At 40.5% G+C, this 22,388-nt stretch overlaps 1 protein-coding gene across 1 annotated transcript in view; it reads left to right on the top strand.

The window, feature by feature from the left end:
- Positions 1-22,388, top strand: part of LOC134344078 (Krueppel-like factor 3) — a 142,043-nt gene that overhangs the window by 105,346 nt on the left and 14,309 nt on the right. The window contains exons 3-5 of the mRNA XM_063043299.1: positions 13,997-14,441; positions 15,490-15,573; positions 16,653-16,794. Coding sequence (XP_062899369.1) covers positions 13,997-14,441; positions 15,490-15,573; positions 16,653-16,794 — 671 coding nt within the window. The remainder of the gene's footprint in view (positions 1-13,996; positions 14,442-15,489; positions 15,574-16,652; positions 16,795-22,388) is intronic.

Genomic DNA, 22,388 nt, shown 5'->3' with positions numbered 1-22,388 from the left:
TGTCCAAGGCCAGTAACTGGCCTGCAGGAAAAACTGCCATTGGCAAGGTCAGGGCACAAGGTAAAGGCCAACTGTAGGTTTTGGCCCCTGGAATCTTCAGTCATCCTGATCTTGACCTTCCCTAATCTGTCCATTTCAGATCCAATACCCATCTCCGCCAGCTCTGCCAACATCCAGTTTCATTCCCCAGCCTCCCTCACATCCAGCTCCAGCATGTTACTATGGATCTAATGAATTTCTGTGGCAGGACCAGCCAGGCAGTGGGAAAGGCCCTGGGCAGCATAGGACTTCAGTGATCATCAGACTCATAAACAAGGGGAAGACTGGGAAAAGACCCAGTAAGTTTGCAAAGGTTTGTGACCAGGGAGATTGGAAAGCTTGTCAATTATAGGAAGATCTGCCTCTACAGTGCCTCTGGAGTCATTAGTACTGCATAAGGTATTAATGTCACAGGGAATTAAATTTAAAAAAAACTAAATTCCTTTAAGCAGCTTTAGGTAAAGATAGGAGTTGCATTTGCTGTGTATGTTTTAGCATTGTAAAGAAGCACATGGCACCAAACTGATGCAATTAGAATCTATCAGTTTCTACCTGGCCCTATCTTTCTCTTCCCAAAGAAGTGATTCCTTGCTAAGGTCCAGCTCACGGACGAGAATCATTTGTACCACTACTGTACATGAAGCCTGCCCATAGTGTGGCCATGCCACTTAATTGCAAAGTGATGCTGAATTAACTCACATCAGAACCTCCAGACCTACCAAACCAACACATCTTACTTTAGCGTCCTTAATCTTTGTGGGTTGGGATTATATGACACAGCCGAATTTCAATTTTCCTGTTCAGCTACTGACAGACAAGGCTGATGGATCCAACAGGGGGCCTTATTTATTTAAAGGCAAAATATAAATAAGACGAAGGCCAATCATCCTATGGCTACAGTCCATAACACAAGCATTACAGAAATGTTAAAAGGAAGGCTCCAACACCCGTAGAAAATGCCATGGATTATTGAAAATAACCTCTATTTGTTACAGAGTGCACTCTGATGTTAATCCTTCCAACGAGCAGGAACTGCCCTCCACTGCACGCACCAAGTAAGCGTTGTAAAGCAGCAGCTGCACATTGTATTCAATTTCCGAAGCCTGGTTCCATTGAAATCAGTGGAACCAGACTTCAAAAGTAGAATACCACACCCAATTGTTACTATACTGTTCATTTAGCATAAGCAGCTAAGGTCAAGTTTCTCCTTACTTGTAAAACTGGTGGTTAAATTCACTTGTTGTCTGGAATTAGCTGACAGCATAGATTTTCAATACCACTGAGGTCCCATTTTATAAGTTTAAATTGGAACCAGGCCACAATGACTCAAACTAGAAGAAAGATCAGACACAGAATCAGGTTTAATATCACTGGCGTATGTCGAGAAATATGTTGTTTTGTGGCAGCAGTATATTACAATACATAATAAAGCTAAACATAAATTACAATATTAATTAAATATAAATACAATTTAATACAATATAAATCAAATTAAATATATAATGCAAAAAGAGAAAAAAATAATGAGTTAATTGTCCATTCAGAAATCTAGTGGTATTGGGGAAGAAGCTATTTCTGAAACATTCAGTGTGTATCTTCAGGAGCCTGTGTCTCCTCCTTGATGATAACAATTAGAAAAGGACATGTTCTGGGTGATGGAAGTCCTTAAAGACCAATGCCACCTTTTTCAGGCATCGTATTCTGAAAGTCCTCAGTGCTGGGGAGACTAGTGCTCATGATGGAACTGGCTGGGTTTGCATATTTCTGCAGCTTTTCCAGTCCTGTGTAGTGGCCTCTTGATACCAGATAGTGATGAAACCAGTTATAATGCTTTCCACAGTACATCGGTAAAAATATATGAGAGCCTTTGGTGACATAACAATTCTCCTCGAACTTCTAATGAAATATAGCTACTGTCATGCCCGCTCTGTAATTGCATGAATATGTTGAGCCCAGGATCGATCTCCAGAGAGGTTGATGCCCAAGAGCTTGAAACTACTCACCTTTTCCAGTGTTGACCTTTTAATTAGGACTGGTGTGTTTTCCCTCAAATACCACTTCCTGAAGTTCACAATCAATTCCTTGTTCTTACTGGCGTTGAGTACAAGGTTGTTGCTTCAGAAGCACTCAATCAGCTGATCTATCTCACTTCTGTACACCTCCTTGTCACCATCTGACACTCTGCCGACAATAGTTGTATCAACAGCAAATTTATAGACGGTGTTTGAGCTGTACTTAGCCACACAGTTGTGGGTGTCGAGAGAGTAGAGCAGTGGGATAAGGACACATCCTTGAGGTGCACCAATATTGATTGCCAGCAAGGAGGAGTTGTTATCGCTGATCTTCAGAGACTGTGCTCTCCCAATGAGGAAATCAAGGATCTAGTTGAAGAAGGAGTACAGAGGTCAAGGTGTCGGGGTTTGTTGATTAATACTGAGGGTGAGATGCTGTTGAATGCTGCGCTGTAATCAATGTAGAGCAACTTGGCGTAGGTATTGTTATTGTCCAGGTGATCTAAGGGCGAGTAGAGAGCCAGCGAGATTGCAAACACTGTGGATCTATTATGGAAATAGGTAAATTAGAGCGGGTCCAAGAACTTGACCCTCCTGACGAAGGGTCTCGGCCTGAAACATTGACTGTACCTCTTCCTAGGGATGCTGCCTGGCCTGCTGCGTTCACCAGCAACTTTGATGTGTGTTGCTTGAATTTCCAGCATCTGCAGAATTCCTGTTGTTTGCCTAATTAGGAGTTGATTCTGGCCATGACCAACCTCTCCAAGCACTTCATCACTGTAGACGTGAGTGCATCTGGGCAATAGTCATTGAGGCAGCTCACCCTGCTCTTGGGCACCGGTATGTTTGTCACCACTTTGATGCAGGTGGATATAGGGATATGCGATGACACTGGTGCCAAGCTGTATTGGCATTTGCCCTTCCCTTGGACTACATCAGTGATCAGGAGAGAGAGAACTCACTGCACAGGCAACAAATCTTCCTGCCCAGGCTTGCGCCCTGGAGAGGACAGAGTCCACCAGAGGTGCAAACCCATGATCCCCTGGGATCGACGGCTGCCTACAAGAAGGGATATATGTATATAGGGTTGTTAGCTTCCAATACACTTTGTCTGCTTGGACAACAATGGAAACGTCATTTGTATTCCATGCCTGCTTAATGATCAAAACAACAGTATTTCCGAGTGATTTTACAAATCTTTATTTCTGAAAATTCTCAGTTTAGATTTGAGGCTGGGAAATTCCAAATAACCCATTAATTTCACCATATGAATTCCAAAAGCAAACCTCTCTCTTTTCACCTCGATTTTCAACATAGTGGAGAAGCTTTACTTTAGACATATTAGTCCTTACAACAAAGAAGCATATAAATACAAAGCTGTCACTGTCAAGTACTTCTCAGCAATTGAATTTATTGAAGATAATGTTATTATGGCCGCTGGGGAACTCTGCTTCATCAAGTCACTATGATATTAATATTAAGCCATTGTATTCTTAAGAGGTTTGAGGGTCAAATAAGATGAATAAACTTTTCTCAGGCTTTCAGCTGAGTACATCTATCAAGTATAACCAACAATTTGATGACAAACTCTGCCATCTTCATCAGGTATGATGCCTGGATATGTATAGTCCAGTGGTATTTATATAGTCCTGTAGTCCATCCCTCCTGATTGGATAGTCCTCATCCAGGTTTCCATTCTCCCACCTTGTTTACAATCAAGTTCCAGTTCTTAGACTAAGACTTTCATCTTTGTTAAAATTCTCTTCCTCTAATTTCATTTCAGTGGCTTCCTTTACCAGGGGTGCCGGAAGCCATTGGATCAGCAGGGTCGTTTTGTGCCATTGAAGTTAATCCTATGGCTATTGCAAATGCTGTGTTCTGCTACCGCCGATTTCTCTGGGTAGCCAAAATGGTGCTCCTCGATGCGGGTTTTCACCGTCTGTCCCGTCTGGCCAATATACGCTGCTCTGCATTCACATGAAATCACATGAGTCCCAGGTCATCTCTGACCCACATAAGCTGTGGTTTGAGCTTCCTTATGGGTTTATGGATGGTATTAATCTGGTATTTCTTCAGGATCCTGGTGATCCTTCCAGGAACTGTAGAAGTATAGGGAAGACAGACAGTAGTGATAGATTCCTCCTCCTTGTTAGGTTTCCTGGTTTTTCCGTCGGCCTTTTTAAGAGTCTGATTGATTTCCTTCCCCTTGTAGCCATTTTGTAGGAACATCGTGCATATTCGTCCTATTTCCTTGGGGAGACTCTCCAGGTTAGAAATAGTTCTCACATGGTTAATTAAAGTAGAAAGAACCGCTTTATGTTGGGAGGCATGATGGTGACTGTTATTGTTGAGGTATAAGTCCATGTGAGTGGGTTTCCAATAGCTACCAAGGCTAACATCCAGTTTCCATCGTATTAGAATGTCCAGAAACAGGAGGCAACCATTCTTCTCCATCTCCATCGTAAACTAAATGTCGGGATGTATACTGTTTAGACTACAGAGTATAAATACCTCCGGACTAGACGTGTCCAGCAATCATCCCTGATAAAGATGGCAGAGTTTATCATCGAAATATTGGTTATAATTGATACCTGTATCTGGCTGGAAGTCCAGGAAGAGTTTATTCGTCATATATGCTGGGAAAGCACTAGATCCTTTTTGGTCAAATAAGACTTTTCATATTTAACAAAACTCAGTGAGTGTTCAGTGCTATCAGGGTTGCAATTAATTTTTGGGATGAAGCTCTCCATGATTAAATTGGGGAGGAATAAGTAGAAAACTATAAGCAGATAGAATATAGCAGTTAATTAGGTAATTTGCCCTTCATGGCAAATTAAACAAGGTTTGCAGGAAAGCTACTTTTTTATAATTGAAATGGAGAATTTTCAAGTGTTTATGTAGAGACTATGTTTACGATAAAAAGCCAACAGTATTTGTTGATGGGAGGCAGAATACAATAATTCTGCTGTATTAATTTATTCTTCTATATTAACCTTTCAGTAAATTTTAGGGAAGTATACTAATATAATGATGGAAAAAGCGCACTTTCCATTGAACTAAAAAGAAAAAGAGTCCAGAATCATATTTAATATCAGCAGTATATGTCGTGAAACATTTTAACTTCATAGCAGCAGTGCAATGAAATGCATGATAACTAAATACAGAGAAAAATAGTTACAGTATGATGTGTGTGCGTGTCTGTCTAGTAAATAGTTACGTTAAAATAAGTAGTGCTAAATAACAAATAAAAAAAGCAGTGAGGTAGTGTTCATGGGTTCAATGTGCATTTAGAAATCGGATGGCAGAGGGGAAGAAGCTGTTCCTGAATCACTGAATGTGTGCCTTCAGGCTTCTGTACCTCTTTCCCGATGGTAACAGCATGAAGAGGGCATGTCCTGGGTGGTGGGGATCCTTAATGATGAACGCCGCCTTCCTAAAGTACCACTCCTTGAAGATGTCTTGGATACTACGGAAGCTGGTGCCCATGATGGAGCTGACTAATTTTACAAGTTTCTGCAACTTATTTCAATACTGTGCAGTAACCGCCCCATACCAGATGGTGATGCAGCCAGTCAGAAAGCTCTCCACAGTACATTTGTAGAAGTTTCAGAGTGTTTTAATTGACACTTCTCTCCACTTCTGATCCCTCCACGAGGATTGGTTTGTGTTCCCTCGTCTTACCTTTCCTGAAGTCTACAATCAGCGCTTCGGTCTTACTGACGTTGAGTGCAAGTTTGTTGCTCCAACCACACTCAACTAACTGGTATATCTCGCTCCTGTATGCCCTTTCATCACCATCTGAAATTCTGCCAACAATGGTTGTGTCTTCAGCGAATTTATAGATGTTATTTGAGTTATGCCTAGCCACACAGTCATGAGTGTAGAGAGTAAAGCAGTGGGCTAAGCTCACATCCCTGTGCAGTGCCAGTGTTAATTATCAGTGAGGTGGAGATGTTATTTCCAATCCACACAGAATGTGGTTTTCCGGTTAGGAAGTTGAGGATCCAGTTGCGGAGCGAGGTATAGAGGCCTTGGTTCTGTAGCTTTTCGAGCAGGACTATAGGAATGTTGGTGTTAAATTCTGAGCTATAGTCAATAGACAGCATCCTGATATAGGTATTCGCATTGTTCAGGTGATCCAAGGCTGCGTGGAGAGCCACTGAGATCACATCTGCGGTAGTCCTATTGTGGTGGTAGGCAAATTGCAGTGGGTCCAGGTCCTTCCTGAGATTCTAGCCATGACTAACTTCTCAAAGCATTTCATCACCGTGGATGTGAGTGCTACTGGACGATAGTCATTACGGCAGCTCACACTGCCCTTCTTGGGTACCAGTGTAATTGTTGCCCTTTTGAAGCAGGTGGGAACTTCTAGCTGTAGCAGTGAGAGATTGGAAATGTCTTTGAATATTCCTGCCAGTTGGTTGGCATGGGTTTTCAGAGCCTTATCAGGTACTCCATCGGGCCCTGTTGCCTTGTGAGGGTTCACCCTCTTGAAATACAGCCTGGCATAGGACTGAGAGACACAGATCACAGGGTCACTGGATCCTCATAGCTGTGGTTTTATTTTCCCTTTGAAAGCGAGCATAAAAGGCATTGAGCTCGTCTGGTAGTGAAGCATCATTGCCATTTATGATGTTGGGTTCAAAAACAGGCTACATTTAGAATTTCTAATGCCCTTCACATCACTTGTCCACCAAAAAGCTACAAATGTTTGACACAAATTTTATGATCTTGACAGATAAGAAACTGTTGTTGTGATTACAACATACAAATATGCTTTACAACCAATAAAATTTTGCCACTGTTGCAATGGAGAAGACAGGCAAAATGCATTGAATACTTTTTTAGCCTATTCTCATGAATTACCAGTTGAGTAGAGATTAAGCAAAAATAGTTCTAAGGTAAGGACATGTTCAGCACAGTTTTGTGGGTCGAAGGGCCTGTATTGTGCTGTAGGTTTTCTTTGTTTCTAAGGAAAGACAATTGGGGCAACTGCAGGGCAGGGCTGCCAGGAATGGGCTGTCAGGGCAGGGCTACCGGTTTGTTCTCTGTCCCATCTCATTCAACACGTTACTATTTAAGATCAATGTTTTCCATTATAATTCATTGTACCACATTCTGTTTTTATGTCATTGGCTTATTAACCTCTTCACAATTGTAAATCATTGCAGATATCAAATGTAAATAAGCTATTAAATCTGACAACACACACAAAATGCTGGTGGAACGCAGCAGGCCAGGCAGCGTCTATAGGAAGAAGTATAGTCGACGTTTTGGGTCGAGACCCTTCGTCAGGACACCTCTTACTAAATCTGACAATCTATTAGTTAGTATTTTAACATTCTCAGAGCTGCAATTTCTCAAGCTTTCGGACGAGAGAATAAATGGGACTGTCATGTCATTCTCAACATGTTGACACAAATATCATTTACTTATTATAGCAGTGGGGCGATAATATTCAACAAGCTTAAACAAGATTTGTGGAGCACCAAACATTTTTGTCAATTCTACCTTTTGCTGTGCTTCAAGAGCAGTTTTTTTTCTTGTTTGATTAGGTACATCTTCACTTAGAATGAGCGGTAACTGAAGAAATGCTCTAGATATTGTACTAGTAAAAGTGAAAAAGCACTATCCTGCCCATTTCCCATATTAGGTAAGGTGCTATTTATTTACATATTACCGACCTGTAGTGCATGCAAGATTTCTTCCTGTTTCACTTTAGAAATTAATTCATTTTAGGACATTTCCTTAGACTTTATGCAGTCCTGGGTAGGTCTGTAAACTAGTGTAGTTTTTGTGTTGTTTTACGTAGTTCAGTGTAGTTTTTGTATTGTTCATGTAGCATCATGGTCCTGAAAAATGTTGTCTCGTTTTTACTGTGTACTGTACCAGCAGTTATGGTCGAAATAACAATAAAAAGTGACTTGACTTGATTTGAATTCCAAAAACACGTTCATATAACCAGCAGCTCAGTATGAAGTGAGTTAAGGACTTGATGTGAGGTAATTTTGTTCCAAACTTTATTAGCATAAGTATACATATAATTACATTTTTACACACGTTAAGCTGTTGTTGATTCAAGGGCGTCTTCTTTTACTTCGGGGAAAAATTGGCTGAACCCCAATGATTAAAAATAATTATAACATTTCAACTTCTGATTTAACTTTCAATGACAAAATAAAGATCAATGCTGTGAATAATGCTGTTTTCTTTTTTAGTTTGCCAGTGTGTTGGAGAAGCTTTGTAGAAGTTGTTCTTTTGGTGTTACAACGCTGGAGTTTTTTGTTAGGAGAATATTGCCCTTGAGTTTATTTTGTGATGGTTTTTAGTGGTTATGCAGTGATGTGAGACAGACTAAAGGTGCTGGAATCCGAGGCAACAGACAGTCTGGGTTTTGCAGCACCTGTGTGTTTGGGTGGAAGGGGGAATTCTTGACTTATCAGGTCCTAATGTAGGCATTCTAACCCAAAATGAGGGGGAATTCCTTTTCTCCCACAGATACGGCACAACTGTTGACTTGCTCCAGCAGAGTGTCTGCTGATGCAGTGGTGTGAGTTGGTAGTGCATCCACTACACTAGAGCCAAGGATGGTGTTGTGAAAATCCCGCAAGCTGAAAATGTGGATGATCTGCATGAGAGAGGCTTTGGCTTTCTTAAGGTTGTGAGAGAAGGGCCCCCTGCACTTCATCAGCTCAGCTGGCCCGAATCCTCTTGGTCAGACTTGGTCAAAAGTTAAAATTTCAGTTGGTTCCCTCTGATTTTTGATACCTGCATTTCCAGGTGAGAACCAGGACATGCCAGCTTCCATCAGCTCCTAGTAAGGCTGGATGACCTTAATTATCTCCTGCTCACGAGCTGCTTATCCCACTCCCATCAGGGAGAAGGCTACGTAGGATCTATACCAGGATCAACAGACTCAAAAACTGTTACTTTCCCCAAGCAGTAAAGCTAATCAACACCTCCACCCACTTACCCACCACCACCACGACTATTTCCTGTCAGAGTCACCTTGTCTACAGACAGTCCTGCTGTGCCTCTCATCACTTTATGGACATGCAATCAATCTATGTATAGAAGCTATCTTATGTATTTATATGTATTGTGTATTCTTTTATTATTATGTTCTTTATTTTGTTGTGTTTTTTGTGCTGCATCCAATCCAGAGAAATAATTATTTAATCCTCCTTTGCACTTGTGTACTCGAAATAAAAATAAACAATCTTGAAATTTGAATCTGGCTTTCACAGGCAGAAAGGGTTAACACTACCCCCCCCCCCCATTAGCCATGAAGTTACGTTAAATTTTAATCCTCCTGGAAATCTTTAGATGAGACCAACTTCACTGCTTGTGGACAGAAGACTATCAATAAATGCCTGTGAAATATGATTCTTCTTTTGATACCATGACAAATGCTTGATGTCCTCATCTAAAGTTGCCCTTTTCCTATAATAATAGTTATTTATTGTTTAAAAGGCACGGTTAACAAGCAATGATTGTATCAGAGATAGGTATCAGATAGACACATTAAGCTTTTCCACTTTAAATCACAACATTGTTATGTACAAGATTAATACTTTACAAATTGTGTTCTTAACAGCTTAAAGAAGTAGTAACTTTATGAATAATTGCTTGAAAAATCATTTTCAGTTTGGACAGATGTTTAAGTTTAAGCACCAAGTTTAATTGTGTAACGTATGGATCTATTTCTTTCAGAGCAAAGACACCACCCCCTCCACCCAGCACTTTGTATTGATCTGTTGTCTGTGCATGCGCTGTTGTCTACACATGCTTATTGTTCTCTCTCTCTCTCTCTCTCTCTATCCCTCTCTATCTATCTATCTCTCTCTCTCTCTCTCTCTATCTATCTATCTCTCTCTCTCTCTCTCTATCCCCCCCTCTCTCTCTCTCTCTCTCTCTCTCTCTATCTATCCCTCTCTATCTCTTCCCTCCCCCCGCTGCAATGTGAATACACCAGTTAAAGCCACATGTGTGCTTTTACTTGATTGATATGTAATTGTGCACAGACACAACAAATTGGCGACGAATATGAACCTGAATGTCAGAAAATATCACCAACTGCACCAACAGTTATGGCACGATTATGAGACAAAACAGTGGGAGCTAAACAGCACTGAGAAGGACGTCACGGATGCTAACAAAGGCATGAGTAACAGTGAAAGACACACTGAATTTAAAGTGAAAATACGTGGCAATGGTTTCAGTCGGGAAAGTTGACGAATGTGATGGCGCTAATGAAGGCTGGGAGTTGTATATTGACAGGGTTGAACTGTATTGTAGCACAAACAACATGGAAGAGCAACAGAAACCCCATACACCTCTTAGCTTAATGGGCTCAGGTACATACAGTCTCTTACGCAACCTAGTAATCTCTGAAAAGCCAGCAAGCAAGACATTCAATGAAATCGTTACAATGTTGCAAAATGACTTGAGCCCTAAACTGCCAGCAATAACTGAGAGGTTTAGATTTTACAAAAGAAACCAGTCAAAAGATGAAAGCATTTCTGAATACATTGCAGAACTGCACAAACTTTCTCAGTACTGTGCCTCTAGAGATGGACTTTCTGATGCATTAAGGGACAGTCTTGTATGTGGCATGCATGGTCAAAGCACTGAAAAGAGGCTATTATCCAAAAGAGACCTAACCTTGGAGTGGGCATGGACCATTGCAATATTGTTAGAGACTGCAGCAAAAGGTGCAGCAGAACTACAGAAAAGGAGGTGAGAATGTGAAATGCACAAGATATCCCTGAATGGTACAAAAAGCCAATCGACGTTATCAATGTGGCAAATCCTCCCATGATGCAAATGACTGTTGGTTGAAAGAAAAGGTCTGCAGAAAGTGTCGCAGACAAGGTTACGTAGAGAGAATGTGCAAGGCAGACAAAGAGCACAACCATGTGAAAAGTCTCAAACACAAAACTAAGTGATGCTGAAGACCTACACAGGCAAAAAAGTGTCTCCCAAAGGTTAATTGAAAGTGAAGGTGACGTATGGAGGCCAAACACAGCAGTTAGAGCTTTATATATTGAAAAGTGGACAGCCAGCACTTTTCGAATGGTTGAGAAAAATCCAACTAGATTGGCACTCAATCAAAGCTCTCAGCGTGGCATCAACAAGCAGCTGCAGACCAAATGGTAGCACTAACCAGAAGCTATCACAGCTGCTTAATGCTAATCAGAAGGTGCTTGAGAAGGGAATAAATAAACAGATCAACGTCTTGGCCAAAAAGTTCAGGATGCCAAAAGGTTCAAATTGCACCCCTACAGGCACTGTTACACCTGTGGGAGCGACCAAAGAGTACCATGGCAAAGAGTATATATTGACTTTGCAGGGCCACTCATGGACTCCATGTTTCTGATTGCTGTGGATGCTCATTCAAAGTGGCCGGAGATTATACAAATGAAATCAACCACCTTAGCAAAGACTGTCTCCACTCTGTGGACTATCTTCACCAGAGATGGCTTACTGGAACAAGTTGTGAGTGACAACGGACCACAATACATGTCAGAAGGATTCCAACTGTTCATGAAGAAAAGTGGCATCAGACATTTCAAGTCAGCCCTTCACCACCCAGCAACAAGCGGGTTAGCTGAAAGGTTTATCTAAACCTTCAAGGACTCCGTTAAAGCAATGTACATTTCTCTACAGCACAATGTGTACAACTCCCTTTATATAAATTGGAACTCTTGAAGGTGTTCATGCATCGACAAATCATACACCTTCACTGCTGTTCATGAACAGAAATCTGAGATCTCGCATAGATCTCCTGAACCAGATCTATGGAGGGAAGTGCAGAATAAACAGTTCAGCCAGTTGCCAAGTGAAGCAGTAAGGAGCATTGAGATTGGACAGGAAGTCCTAGCGTGTGATTACCAAGACGACAAGTGGACACCCGGTAGGATAGCTACAAGAACTGGACCACTGATGTACACAGTGGATGGTGGAGATCAGACGTGGAGACGTCATGTGGATCAGATGCTGGATTCTCAACTGAAGAACACACCTGAGTCGACTGCATTGAACAAGACAGACACATTACAGTCACTGGACTTACCTCTTAGTGACGATGTCACTGACAGCAACATGACACCAGAAACCAAAAACATTGTCTTAGACGAGGCACCTCCCAAACCTGATGCCACTCCACAGGTCCAGAAGCGCTTTCCTGAAAGAAACAGAGTGCCACCCAAAAGACTGAACCGTTAGAATTGTGAAGTTAGCTATGGACTGTTATTGTGAAAGCTTATCTGTTTGGAATATTGGTTATGAAAGAGAAATTGAATATTTTGTACATATAGTTTGTTACATTAAACTAAAGGGGGAGGAAGTGTAATGTATGGATCTATTTCTTTCACCTCCTTTAGCACTTCGTATTGATCTGTTGTCTATGCATGCACATTGTTCTCTCTCTCTCTCTCTCTCTCTCTCTCGCTGCAATGAGAATACACCCGTTAAAGTGACTTGCTGTGTGCGTGCTTTTATTTAATATATACGTAGTTGTGCACAGATACAAAAAATTGCTATTTAACTCTATGCATTTACATAGTTAAACGAAACAGTATTCCTCCAGGGCCAAGGTGCGCAGTCCATATGGTCACACACAGCACATATAGTTACCATAGCACATACAATCACAAAACTATTTTCTGTTTTGTTTTTATTTTGAGGCATATCCCAGCAACCAAGTTGCTGATGAAATTAGGACCATTGAAATCATATGGACCAGGAAAGAAATACGTACACTGCTACATACCACAATTTATGGCAAAGCCATCAATTAAACATTTGATGTCAAAATGCATTTTGCAATGCTGAGTTTGTTGTTAATAAGTCAGCATTGTGAAATCCAGGTATATCACCATTTCGTCTCTTCGTAAATAATCAGAATAAACTGAGGGTTGGATTAGAGAGATGGTATGACTTGCAATCTTCCTTGTGGCTTTCTGAATATTGGATGAAAAATGCGCTCTCATCTCTGATATTCCCTTCAGCTGATCTGCTCTAGGCTTACAAATGGGGAGCTGATCTTAGGATCATAGTTATACAGCACAGAAACGAGCCCTTCTGTCCAACCTGTTCACTCCAACCAAGGAGTCCTCTTGAGCTGGTCCTATTTGCATGCATTTGGCCCATATTCCTCTAAACTATCTTGGTTGACGCATGAGGAGAATCCGACATCTATTGGTGGTGTGGGCAGTAAAATCGAAGAACCTTGTATTTTATTTCCTATTTATCAAAATATAGCTAATCAATTACTTTGATTTCAGTCTTATCTAATGTAGTAAAGGAACTATGTAGTATCTCATATTGATAAGCTTTGTGGAGATGTAGCGACCAAACAGGTAATCAGCAGGTTTTCCTGCTGCATGCTGAAGTTACATGAAGTCAACAAGTGTTCTAAATAGAAGGGTAGGTGGAACCTGTTTCTAGCGAATTTATTCAGTTTCAACAACTTTAAAGTTCTTTTTGAAATAATGCATAAATATTTTTTTCAAATTATATGCATTTTTCACAATAGCTAAGGTCAGTCTCAAAGTAATTATATAGTTAATTACGACAACATTTCTATTTTGGATGTTTTGGCATTCTGTTCAAAGACTTTGTCTGGCTCTTCACACCCAACACCACTATTTATGTCTATGTAAACATAATAGGACTCTCTCTTTCCAGTGAAGTTCCATGTTAACTCAGGAGAAAATGCAGCGGAACAACTGGAATGAAGTCAGCTCCCAGCCTGCTTAGGAAATTCTCAATTGGCTTTACATGAGCACAGCTCCAGTCCTGAGACTGGTAGTGTGGAATGCATGAAGCTGGAAATAGGAATTCTTTTCACATTATATTTATGCTGGTTTCCAGCTGGATCATATCAAGCTGTGGATTTGAGCTTAGTCAAAACTAATTCAATTTTCATTCTTCTCTTACAGCCATTCCAACATATGGGACGCCTAAAGCATGATATTAAATCTGAGAACAAGCACAACATCACTTACTCCCACGCTGGACTTCTTCAATCGCTTGAGACCAATGCAGGTCAAATTGAGCCAGTAGATCTCTCGCTGAACAAGAAACATTCTCCGCGTATGTCAAGTTCCCCTTCCTCACCGTACTCATTGACTGTGCTGTCTTCGACATCTCCTACAATGAATGTATCTCGTTCAGGCTCACCTAATAAGAGGTCACCTCAGCCGCCTAACAGCATGCCATTAACCAGCCCCGCAGTGCTGACGAGCCACCTTTTATCCCGATCAACCATTCCAGGCTCAGGATTGTACCCCGTGATTCATCCAGTGGTGGTACAGCCTGTCGTATATACTCAGCCTATAATGGTTCCCGCTATGTTAAAGGACGAGATGAGGAATAATCAGCAAGGTGAGAGCGAGTGTAAATACAAGGACCTACGTTATTAGACCATAGTGGTATACAGGGCAAATATTCATTGATTTGTGTTACTGATTACCTTTAAAGTTTGATATCAACACTTTTATTTAAAATCCATCTTTCATGACTTCAGCATATTTTAAAGCATTTCCCACCACACCCATCTCCACATTTTCAGATTACTACCTGTAAGCAAGCAGAGCAGAAAATTTGCACGCAGCAAGATCCACCAACTTCGTATAACATTGATGCCTAGTGAATCTGTTTTAAGAGAACTGTTCGCCAGGTATTTAGTAAATCCCATCACTTGGGTAAGAAAAGGACAAGGGGCATAACAAGTCCTTCCCACAGAAATTCTGAATGAACTTCAGCTAGCTGAGTCATATGATCTGGCATAAACAACTGTGAAAACTACAAAAGTCAAAGTGAAGTATATTGTCATAAGCACAATTACATGTCTGCAGCATCATGACACATAGCTTCATATAAACAACATTCACAAGAAAATCATGTTAGACATAAAATATACATATTTTTACAACACAGACACAATTAGAACAAAGTCCATTTTAGTGCAAACATGATCAAGCCAGTTGTGGTGTGGTTATACTAGTCAATATGGTTTTCAAAACCCTGATAATCTGGAAACATTCAGAATGAAAAATATTATCAAAGTTTTAAAAAGGTGGAAAACATAAAACTAAAAAAAAACTCAAAGTTGTGTTCCTCAAAGTATTGCCCCTCATAGCCTTTCTCAAACCAAAACCACATCCTGAATTGCAACACCGTTGATTCTGACACGGGAGCTGTTTTGAAATCGCCGGCAAAAGCCTGACAGCAAGTTCAACTCTCCACTTTCTGACAGGTAAGTTTTGAAGTCCCCAACTTGATGACACATGCAGGGAACTGCTGGCGCTTCCAAATGGAGCTGCCAGAATTTCACACAAAACCTAACCCATGGACATTGAAAGAAGAATGTGAATTGTGTTTCAATTTGCTTGTATATTTTCTCACGTTTGAATTTCTTTTCCCTCATTAGGTTTTCCGATGCAGTGTGCGATATCTGGTCCCCGATATCTCCCTAGGCAGCAGCATCCGCAGTTTTGTAGACATTCAAGAGGAGGTAAATAAGAATAACTTGCAAGGGCAGAAGTTAGAAGTCATCACAGTAGTAAACCCCCAAAAATATAGAGCAGACCAGCACAGGATCAAGCCCTTCAAACCACACTGATTAACTGAGATATTAAACAATCCAACAGCTTTATGGTTAGTTTTCTCAAACTATTTTATTTCCCGATTTTTTTTTTTTGCCAACCAAATCCAAATTCTCAGGAACCTGAGGTACAATCCACATTCTACAGCTTATTAACATTGTTCATTGGAGTCCTGATGTACAGTAGTTCATTATCACATTTCTTTCAACATTTGTTGTGCTTTCAGGTCAGAGCTGTTTTTGAAGGTGAGCATCATGGAGACTCATGAAATATTTTCATCAGTTACCTTGTGCCATCTTGTCTCATTTATTTATTCACCATCTTATTCCATTTCGAAAGCCTGGGATATCTTGTGCAGCTGGTGTTTCTTCACTTAATGTATATGACTTCTCTTTCTCTTTGACCTTTTCCTGTCTATGTCCTTTTTTTTCTTGACAGTATTAACTCCTTGCTGGGATCCACTTCCATGCATTGCCTGTGCTCATCAACCTTTCATCTGTCAGGTTTGATAGTGAGTAGCAGCAATCCATTCTCATCGAATACATGGAAACTCATGTGTATGCATACATAAACACTTCTTTCCCAGAGGCTCTGATCAGAAAGTGATAGTACAGGAACTACACTGCTCCCAGAGGTGGTACAACATTTAATATTGTTGTCTCACATCTCCAGTGACATCGGTTCAATCCTGGCCTCTGTGTGGAGTTTGCTGCTCAACAGGTCAAAATTTATGCAGAATAATAAGCCTACACTTATTAAACTAATGGAACTGGAAAACATTTTGATATTATTCAGATCTAATTTTTTTTCTAATGACATTAAAAAGCCACATATTTTTGAACATTAGATTTTGGAAAAAAACAAAAATAAAATAAGAGAAAGCGAGATTGGGGGAGGATGTTGCCTGATATCAAATGTTAACGTAGTCTAATCTTTACAGGTAAAGTGTTATCATGTGTTGACTGTTCATTTTTTTCTCTGTGACTAGTTCAGATCTTCGACGCCGATGATCAAAGAGATATGGTGATGAAAGCAATAAATCACAAACAGGAGTATGAACTGTTAGATAACTGCATCAACGAGGTGTCGTCTTCAGTTGTCAGTCCTATTCAGCCAGTTCCATCGCACGAGTAAGTGTGCACCTCTGCTCAGCATTTATTTAGCTGCATTAAAATATGAAGGCTAATAACCACAGTGGGTAACTTTAGGGAGTGAAAGGAGGAACTGATTGAGGGGGAGCTGCTTTCTCCCCTACCCTTTACTCCTAATTATGTTACTCAGCAGCAAAATATTACCTCTCAGAGCCATCTCACTTGCCTTTCTTGTCACTTATGTAGAAGTTGTTTGCCTGACATGAAAGTAGGTCTGTACACCACAGGAAGGTTACTGCTTTCAAAAAGGATAACAAAACTTTACAAATTGGTCAACGTAAGAAAAACACTCAGAAGATTCTTGTATGAATTCAGTAGAACCATAGCATTTTAAATCAAGTATTGTGATGAGACCATTCCCTAGATTTTGACTTATTAAAAGAACTGCTTACATTTATGGAGACTATTCTATATCCTCTTCATGGCTTCCCAGTGCTTTACCAATGATTTAAGTGCAGACAGCATTATCATGGAGGAAATACAACCACCAATTCATGCAGAGCAATCTTCTGCACATGATCGAATAGTAACCTCCAGAACCCGACCAGTTCCTCTTCATAAACACACTCATTTATCTGGCAGAAGCTTGTTCTTACCCTCAACAACTTCTCGTTCAATTCCTCTCACTTTCTATAAATTAAGGATGTAACCATTAGCCCCAGCTACACTTTTTCGTTGACTGTGTGGAACAGTCTTTATTCCAAACCTACTCTGGCAATCCTTCCGAAATCTTTCTTCACTAAATTGATGACTGCATTGGTGCTGCATCCTGCGCTCCTGCAGAACTTGTCAATTTTATCACCTTTGCTATCTAGTTCCACCCTGCCATTAAATTCACTCGGACAATTTCTTAGCTCTTCTCTCCTTTTTCTGGATCTTTCTATCTCAAAATTGAAGAGTCAAGATTGTTCAATGCCATTTCAAATATAAAAGAGATCAATTGTTACTCCAGATCTGATGCAGCACAATAAAACATGAGATAAGGAATAAGATAATAATTTAAAAAGCACAATAAATATAAATACATAAGATAGCTTATATACACTGATTGTATTTCCATAAAGGGATGTTAGCCACAGGAGTGTCTGTACATAAGGTGAGTGATAGGAAATGATAAATTAGTGGTGGCTGAAGATGTGGAGTGGTGGGTTAGTGGGTGGAAGTATTGATCAGCCTTACTGCTTGGGGAAAGTACCTGTTTTTCCAGGCCTGTGTCCTGGTATGGATGCAATGTAGGCTTCTCCCTGATGGGAGTGGGGAAAACAGTCAATGAACAGGGTGGGTGGCATCCTTCATGATGTTTTGGCACCTTTCTCTATATACATCCTTGATGGCTAGTAGACTGGTGCTGGTAGATGCATTGGGTTATTTTGACTATCCATTGTAGAGCCTGTCTGTCCACCGCAGTGCACTTCCAGTACCATGCAATGATGCAGCTTGTTAGAATGCTCTTGACTGTGCATCTGTAGAATGATGTGAGTACAGATGTGCGTAATCCGGCTCTCTTCAGCCTCTTCAGAAAGTAAAGGCATTGGTGAGCTTTCCTGATTGTGTACAAGAATACCTTTACCTTTGTTCACCTTTTCCACAATACTTATCCACCTACTTTTATCCACAATATTTATCCACTTGACCTTTTCTATCTCCTGTCCCACCTGTCCATCTTCTTTCCCTTACCTGTTTCCATCTGACACCCACCACTTTTTACTCCTGATTGCAACATGTGTAATCTCTTCTGTCTCCGTAGTATCCAGTTTTAGTTTTAGTGATGTTAACTGACAGGTCAATATTGGCCAGGATAAAGGAAGTTACACCTCTTCTCCATCTTGAGTAATGCCAAAGGATCTTTCTTGCTTTGATATTTCATTCAAGTGGCAGTGTCTGTGACTGTCGAGCAATCCATCGCAGTACGTGGAAACTTCAGTTTCTGCTCAAGCTTTTGGTACATTACTTGATCCAAAAACTTGCATCTTCAAAGCAGTGAGCCACATATGTTCTTCCACATCTTCTTCAGCAAAACAATTTAAGCAATCACTGAAGAGGTAAAACTATCGGTGATTTATCTGCAAGCCAATCCCAGCTCTTCAAGAGAATCAAAGCACTTGGGAAGCTGTTTGAATTTTTTAAAACATCATTTATTTGTATGTCATCTGAAATGCTTCTGAGCTATGGATTTATCATATTATCTGTTCACTTTATCCTTAGTGTGCAGTTATAAGTGGTAAATCAATCAAGAATTATGACAACTAATAATTTCATTGCAACATTTTTATTTCTAAATTTATTTTAAATGCAAATTCAGATTAATAAATTACCATCGTCTGCTTTTTCTACTTTTTTTTAAACTGGCATTTGGAGCACAAGTTCTGTATTATAAACACATTGCTGTTATAATCTAGTGGCCTGTTGGAGATATGAAAAGGGCTAAAACATAACCTATTTTAAAGTAACAGGAAGTGAAATTTCAGACAGACACCATGAGATTTCCTTTGTTATTTCTTAACTACAGTTTCAAAACTATTTGTTAGGTTTTGTTTTATAATTTTGTGTTCATTTTTGAAGAGTCTGAAGTTAGGGAAATGTTGATTTTTTTTTCTCTCTCTCTCTGTCATGTATCACATGGAAATAACTTGCCTGTTTGCTGTCTATTCACACCCTGACATTCACGGCTCTTTTGAAGGATGTAAAGATACTCTAAATTATATTTTAATTTAAAGCATTTCCTCCTGTTTTCAATACATACCATTTTTTTCCCCATTTGAGGGATTATGAATACTTTTTCCCGAGAGTTTGCAGGCAATGAATGTTATGCATTTTTTTCCAGAAGCACACAGACGCCTAGTGAAAATAATGGAAGGAGTGAACCTCCTTGTGACTATTCACTCACTCACACCTTCAGGCACCTCCTTCACCACCTCTGTGGGTGCCACATTGGCCTCATCACAGAACTGAAATGGAAACAATTTACCTTTGGTCCCAGTGGACTGCCTAATGGAGAGAATGTCAAGGCATTGAGAACTCCAGGTTCATGAATGAAACACTTATGTCAGAATTGGTGAATTCTGACAGCTGATTAGAGAACTAGTTATGATTTCATTATTTAATGGAGTGGTAGTTGCCCATTGTGTCCAACAATGACAGGAAATCTGTGCAGGAGAGTTTTTAAAGTGGAAAAGCCATTGTACTGGGGCAGTTCCACTCTCTTGACCTCAGATGTCCTGGTCCAGTGTTGCAACAAGCATCACAAACTGAGGTTATCTATTGGTTGCAATAGATGACCATGACATCTTCTGAGGCTTGTCATGCTCTTCACTCTCCACAGAGTTTTACAGTGCTGCCTTCCTGGCCATTGGATCTCACTCTAGATCTCACCCACCCAGTCCACAGGCATGTCACTATCTCACCAGGGTAAAAGGCTACCCTCACCTGTTTTAGCCCACCTGTTGAAGCGGTGTACTGGGGTGTGGCCACTGCCACATGTAAAAAGCTACTTGGAGCCATGTGGAATCGCGGAGTGTCCACTCCCCCAGAATGGACACGACAAGCCCCTTCACCAGAGGTGCTACCCCTCCCTGGACACCCCATACACCCATACACTTAATGGAGTATGTCAGGCTTAAATGATAAATTATGGAATCTTTGAAAGTTCTCAGTTCCGGTCGCCTTGCTACTGGAAGGATGTGGAAACCACAGAAGGAGTGCAGAGGAGATTTACAAGGATGTTGCCTGGATTGGGGAGCATGCCTTATGAGAATAGGTTGAGTGAACTCGGCCTTTTCTCCTTGGAGGATGAGAGGTGACCTGATAGAGGAGATGTCAGGGGCAAGTTTTTTACTCAGAGTGTGGTGAGTGTATGGAATGGGATGCCAGCAACGGTGGTGGAGGCAGATACGATAGGGTCTTTTAAGAGACTTTTGGATAGGTACATGGAGCTTAGAAAAATAGAGGGCTATGGGTAACCCTAGTAATTTCTAAGGTAGGGACATGTTCAGCACAACTTTGTGGGCCAAAGGGCCTGTATTGTGCTGTAGGTTTTCTATGTTTATGCTTTGCAATTCCCATTAGTCTATATAGTGTGGAGAAATACCACACTGCTGTGTAGATATTACACTGTGGTAGAGTATCAAGCAGTAGTTCACATCCTTCGGTTCAGTAGAAAATTAAATAGATACTAAAATATATATTTTCTTCTTCTGGTGATAAATTCTCTCCTCTTTTTTTCCAAAGACCATAGTGTCCTTCTGAGCTACATTTTAGCCAATGTATTCCTGTCCATTACTATTTTCCATTCATGAGATGGAATGTGTACTGAGTATATTTAATGTAAATAATATTTTCACTGGGCTTCATCCTTTCCTCATTAACACATGTGGGTTATTAGCAAGCAACAATCTCAAGACCACTAACACCACCCCACCCAACCCAGAACCATGAGGTTGGTTAATTGTAGTTCCCAGACACTGCCTTAGGTTAGATTAGAAAACTACAAAAAACAAGCTTCCATCGTGAGATGTTTACGAACATTATTGTGCATCAGCTTATTGAGTGCCATGTAGACTAATAAAGCATGTCTGTATTTACTTCTCTAACCCAACAATGCATACAAGTTGCTGAATGGAATTGTTACAGTTTAATATCAGCTGTTTTGGGATTTAAAACATGATTACCTCTGCTAATATTGACACATTTTTATATTTTGCTTAGTAATTAAATACCTTTTAGTGCTAGTCAGTTTTATTTAACTCTCTCCACCCCCACAATTTTCCCCAAAGTGATTAATATTGTTACAGAAACCTGGTGTTGATACTGGACTTGCAAGCCAAAATCCTTGGTGTGAAACCTGCAAGTTATTAATTTCGAGATAAATAAGACTGCTTGGATAAAATCTGATAAGCGATTCTCAAAATGCAAAATTCTCAAAATTCTTATCTTCCTTTACCAGATTCCATAACCTGCAGCCAACTGTTGTCTCCCAAACTCTTTTGCTATCTCTGTCCTTCCTCCCCCACCTGACCCCATTTGCCAATTAACCTTTCCTCACCTGGATTAAACCATCACTTGCCAACTCCCGCTCCATGGTTCCGCTTTTTAACTAGCGATCTCCCCCTCTACTCTTTCAGTCCCAATAAAGATTCTGGGCGCAAAGCACTATCTGCTCATTTCCGTCCAGCTGTCTGACCTGCTGCACTCCTCCAGCAGGCCACTCTTTGCTCAAAGCCCAATAATTCCGCAAAGTCTTTAACAGAAGTGAAATCCTCCCTCTTCCTGTCTGTTACACATTTAGGCCTAGTCCCTCACTATTGTGCTGTCAGTTAAAAACAATTAAAAAGGCCCATCACCTGCCAGCTCTTGCTCCACCCTGTTTCTCTTCCCTTTTTATACTGGTTTTTAGTCCAGAGGAAGGGTCTCAAACAGAGGCAAAGCTGCTGACTCAAGGGAAGGCAGAGATCACAAAGAGTTATTTGAGTGAAAGAGAGGGATTTGTAAACAAGAATAAGTATTGAAGAACTGAAGTGCTGGTAGATTGGGAGACAAGTTGGGTCAATGAGTACAGAACACGGGCTGGGATAGAG

The sequence above is a fragment of the Mobula hypostoma genome, chromosome 3 (genome assembly GCF_963921235.1).
Source record: "Mobula hypostoma chromosome 3, sMobHyp1.1, whole genome shotgun sequence".
Classification (NCBI taxonomy): Eukaryota; Metazoa; Chordata; class Chondrichthyes; order Myliobatiformes; family Myliobatidae; genus Mobula; species Mobula hypostoma.
Note: the sequence above shows the minus strand (reverse complement) of the source record. Positions and strands in the feature narration are given on the sequence as shown.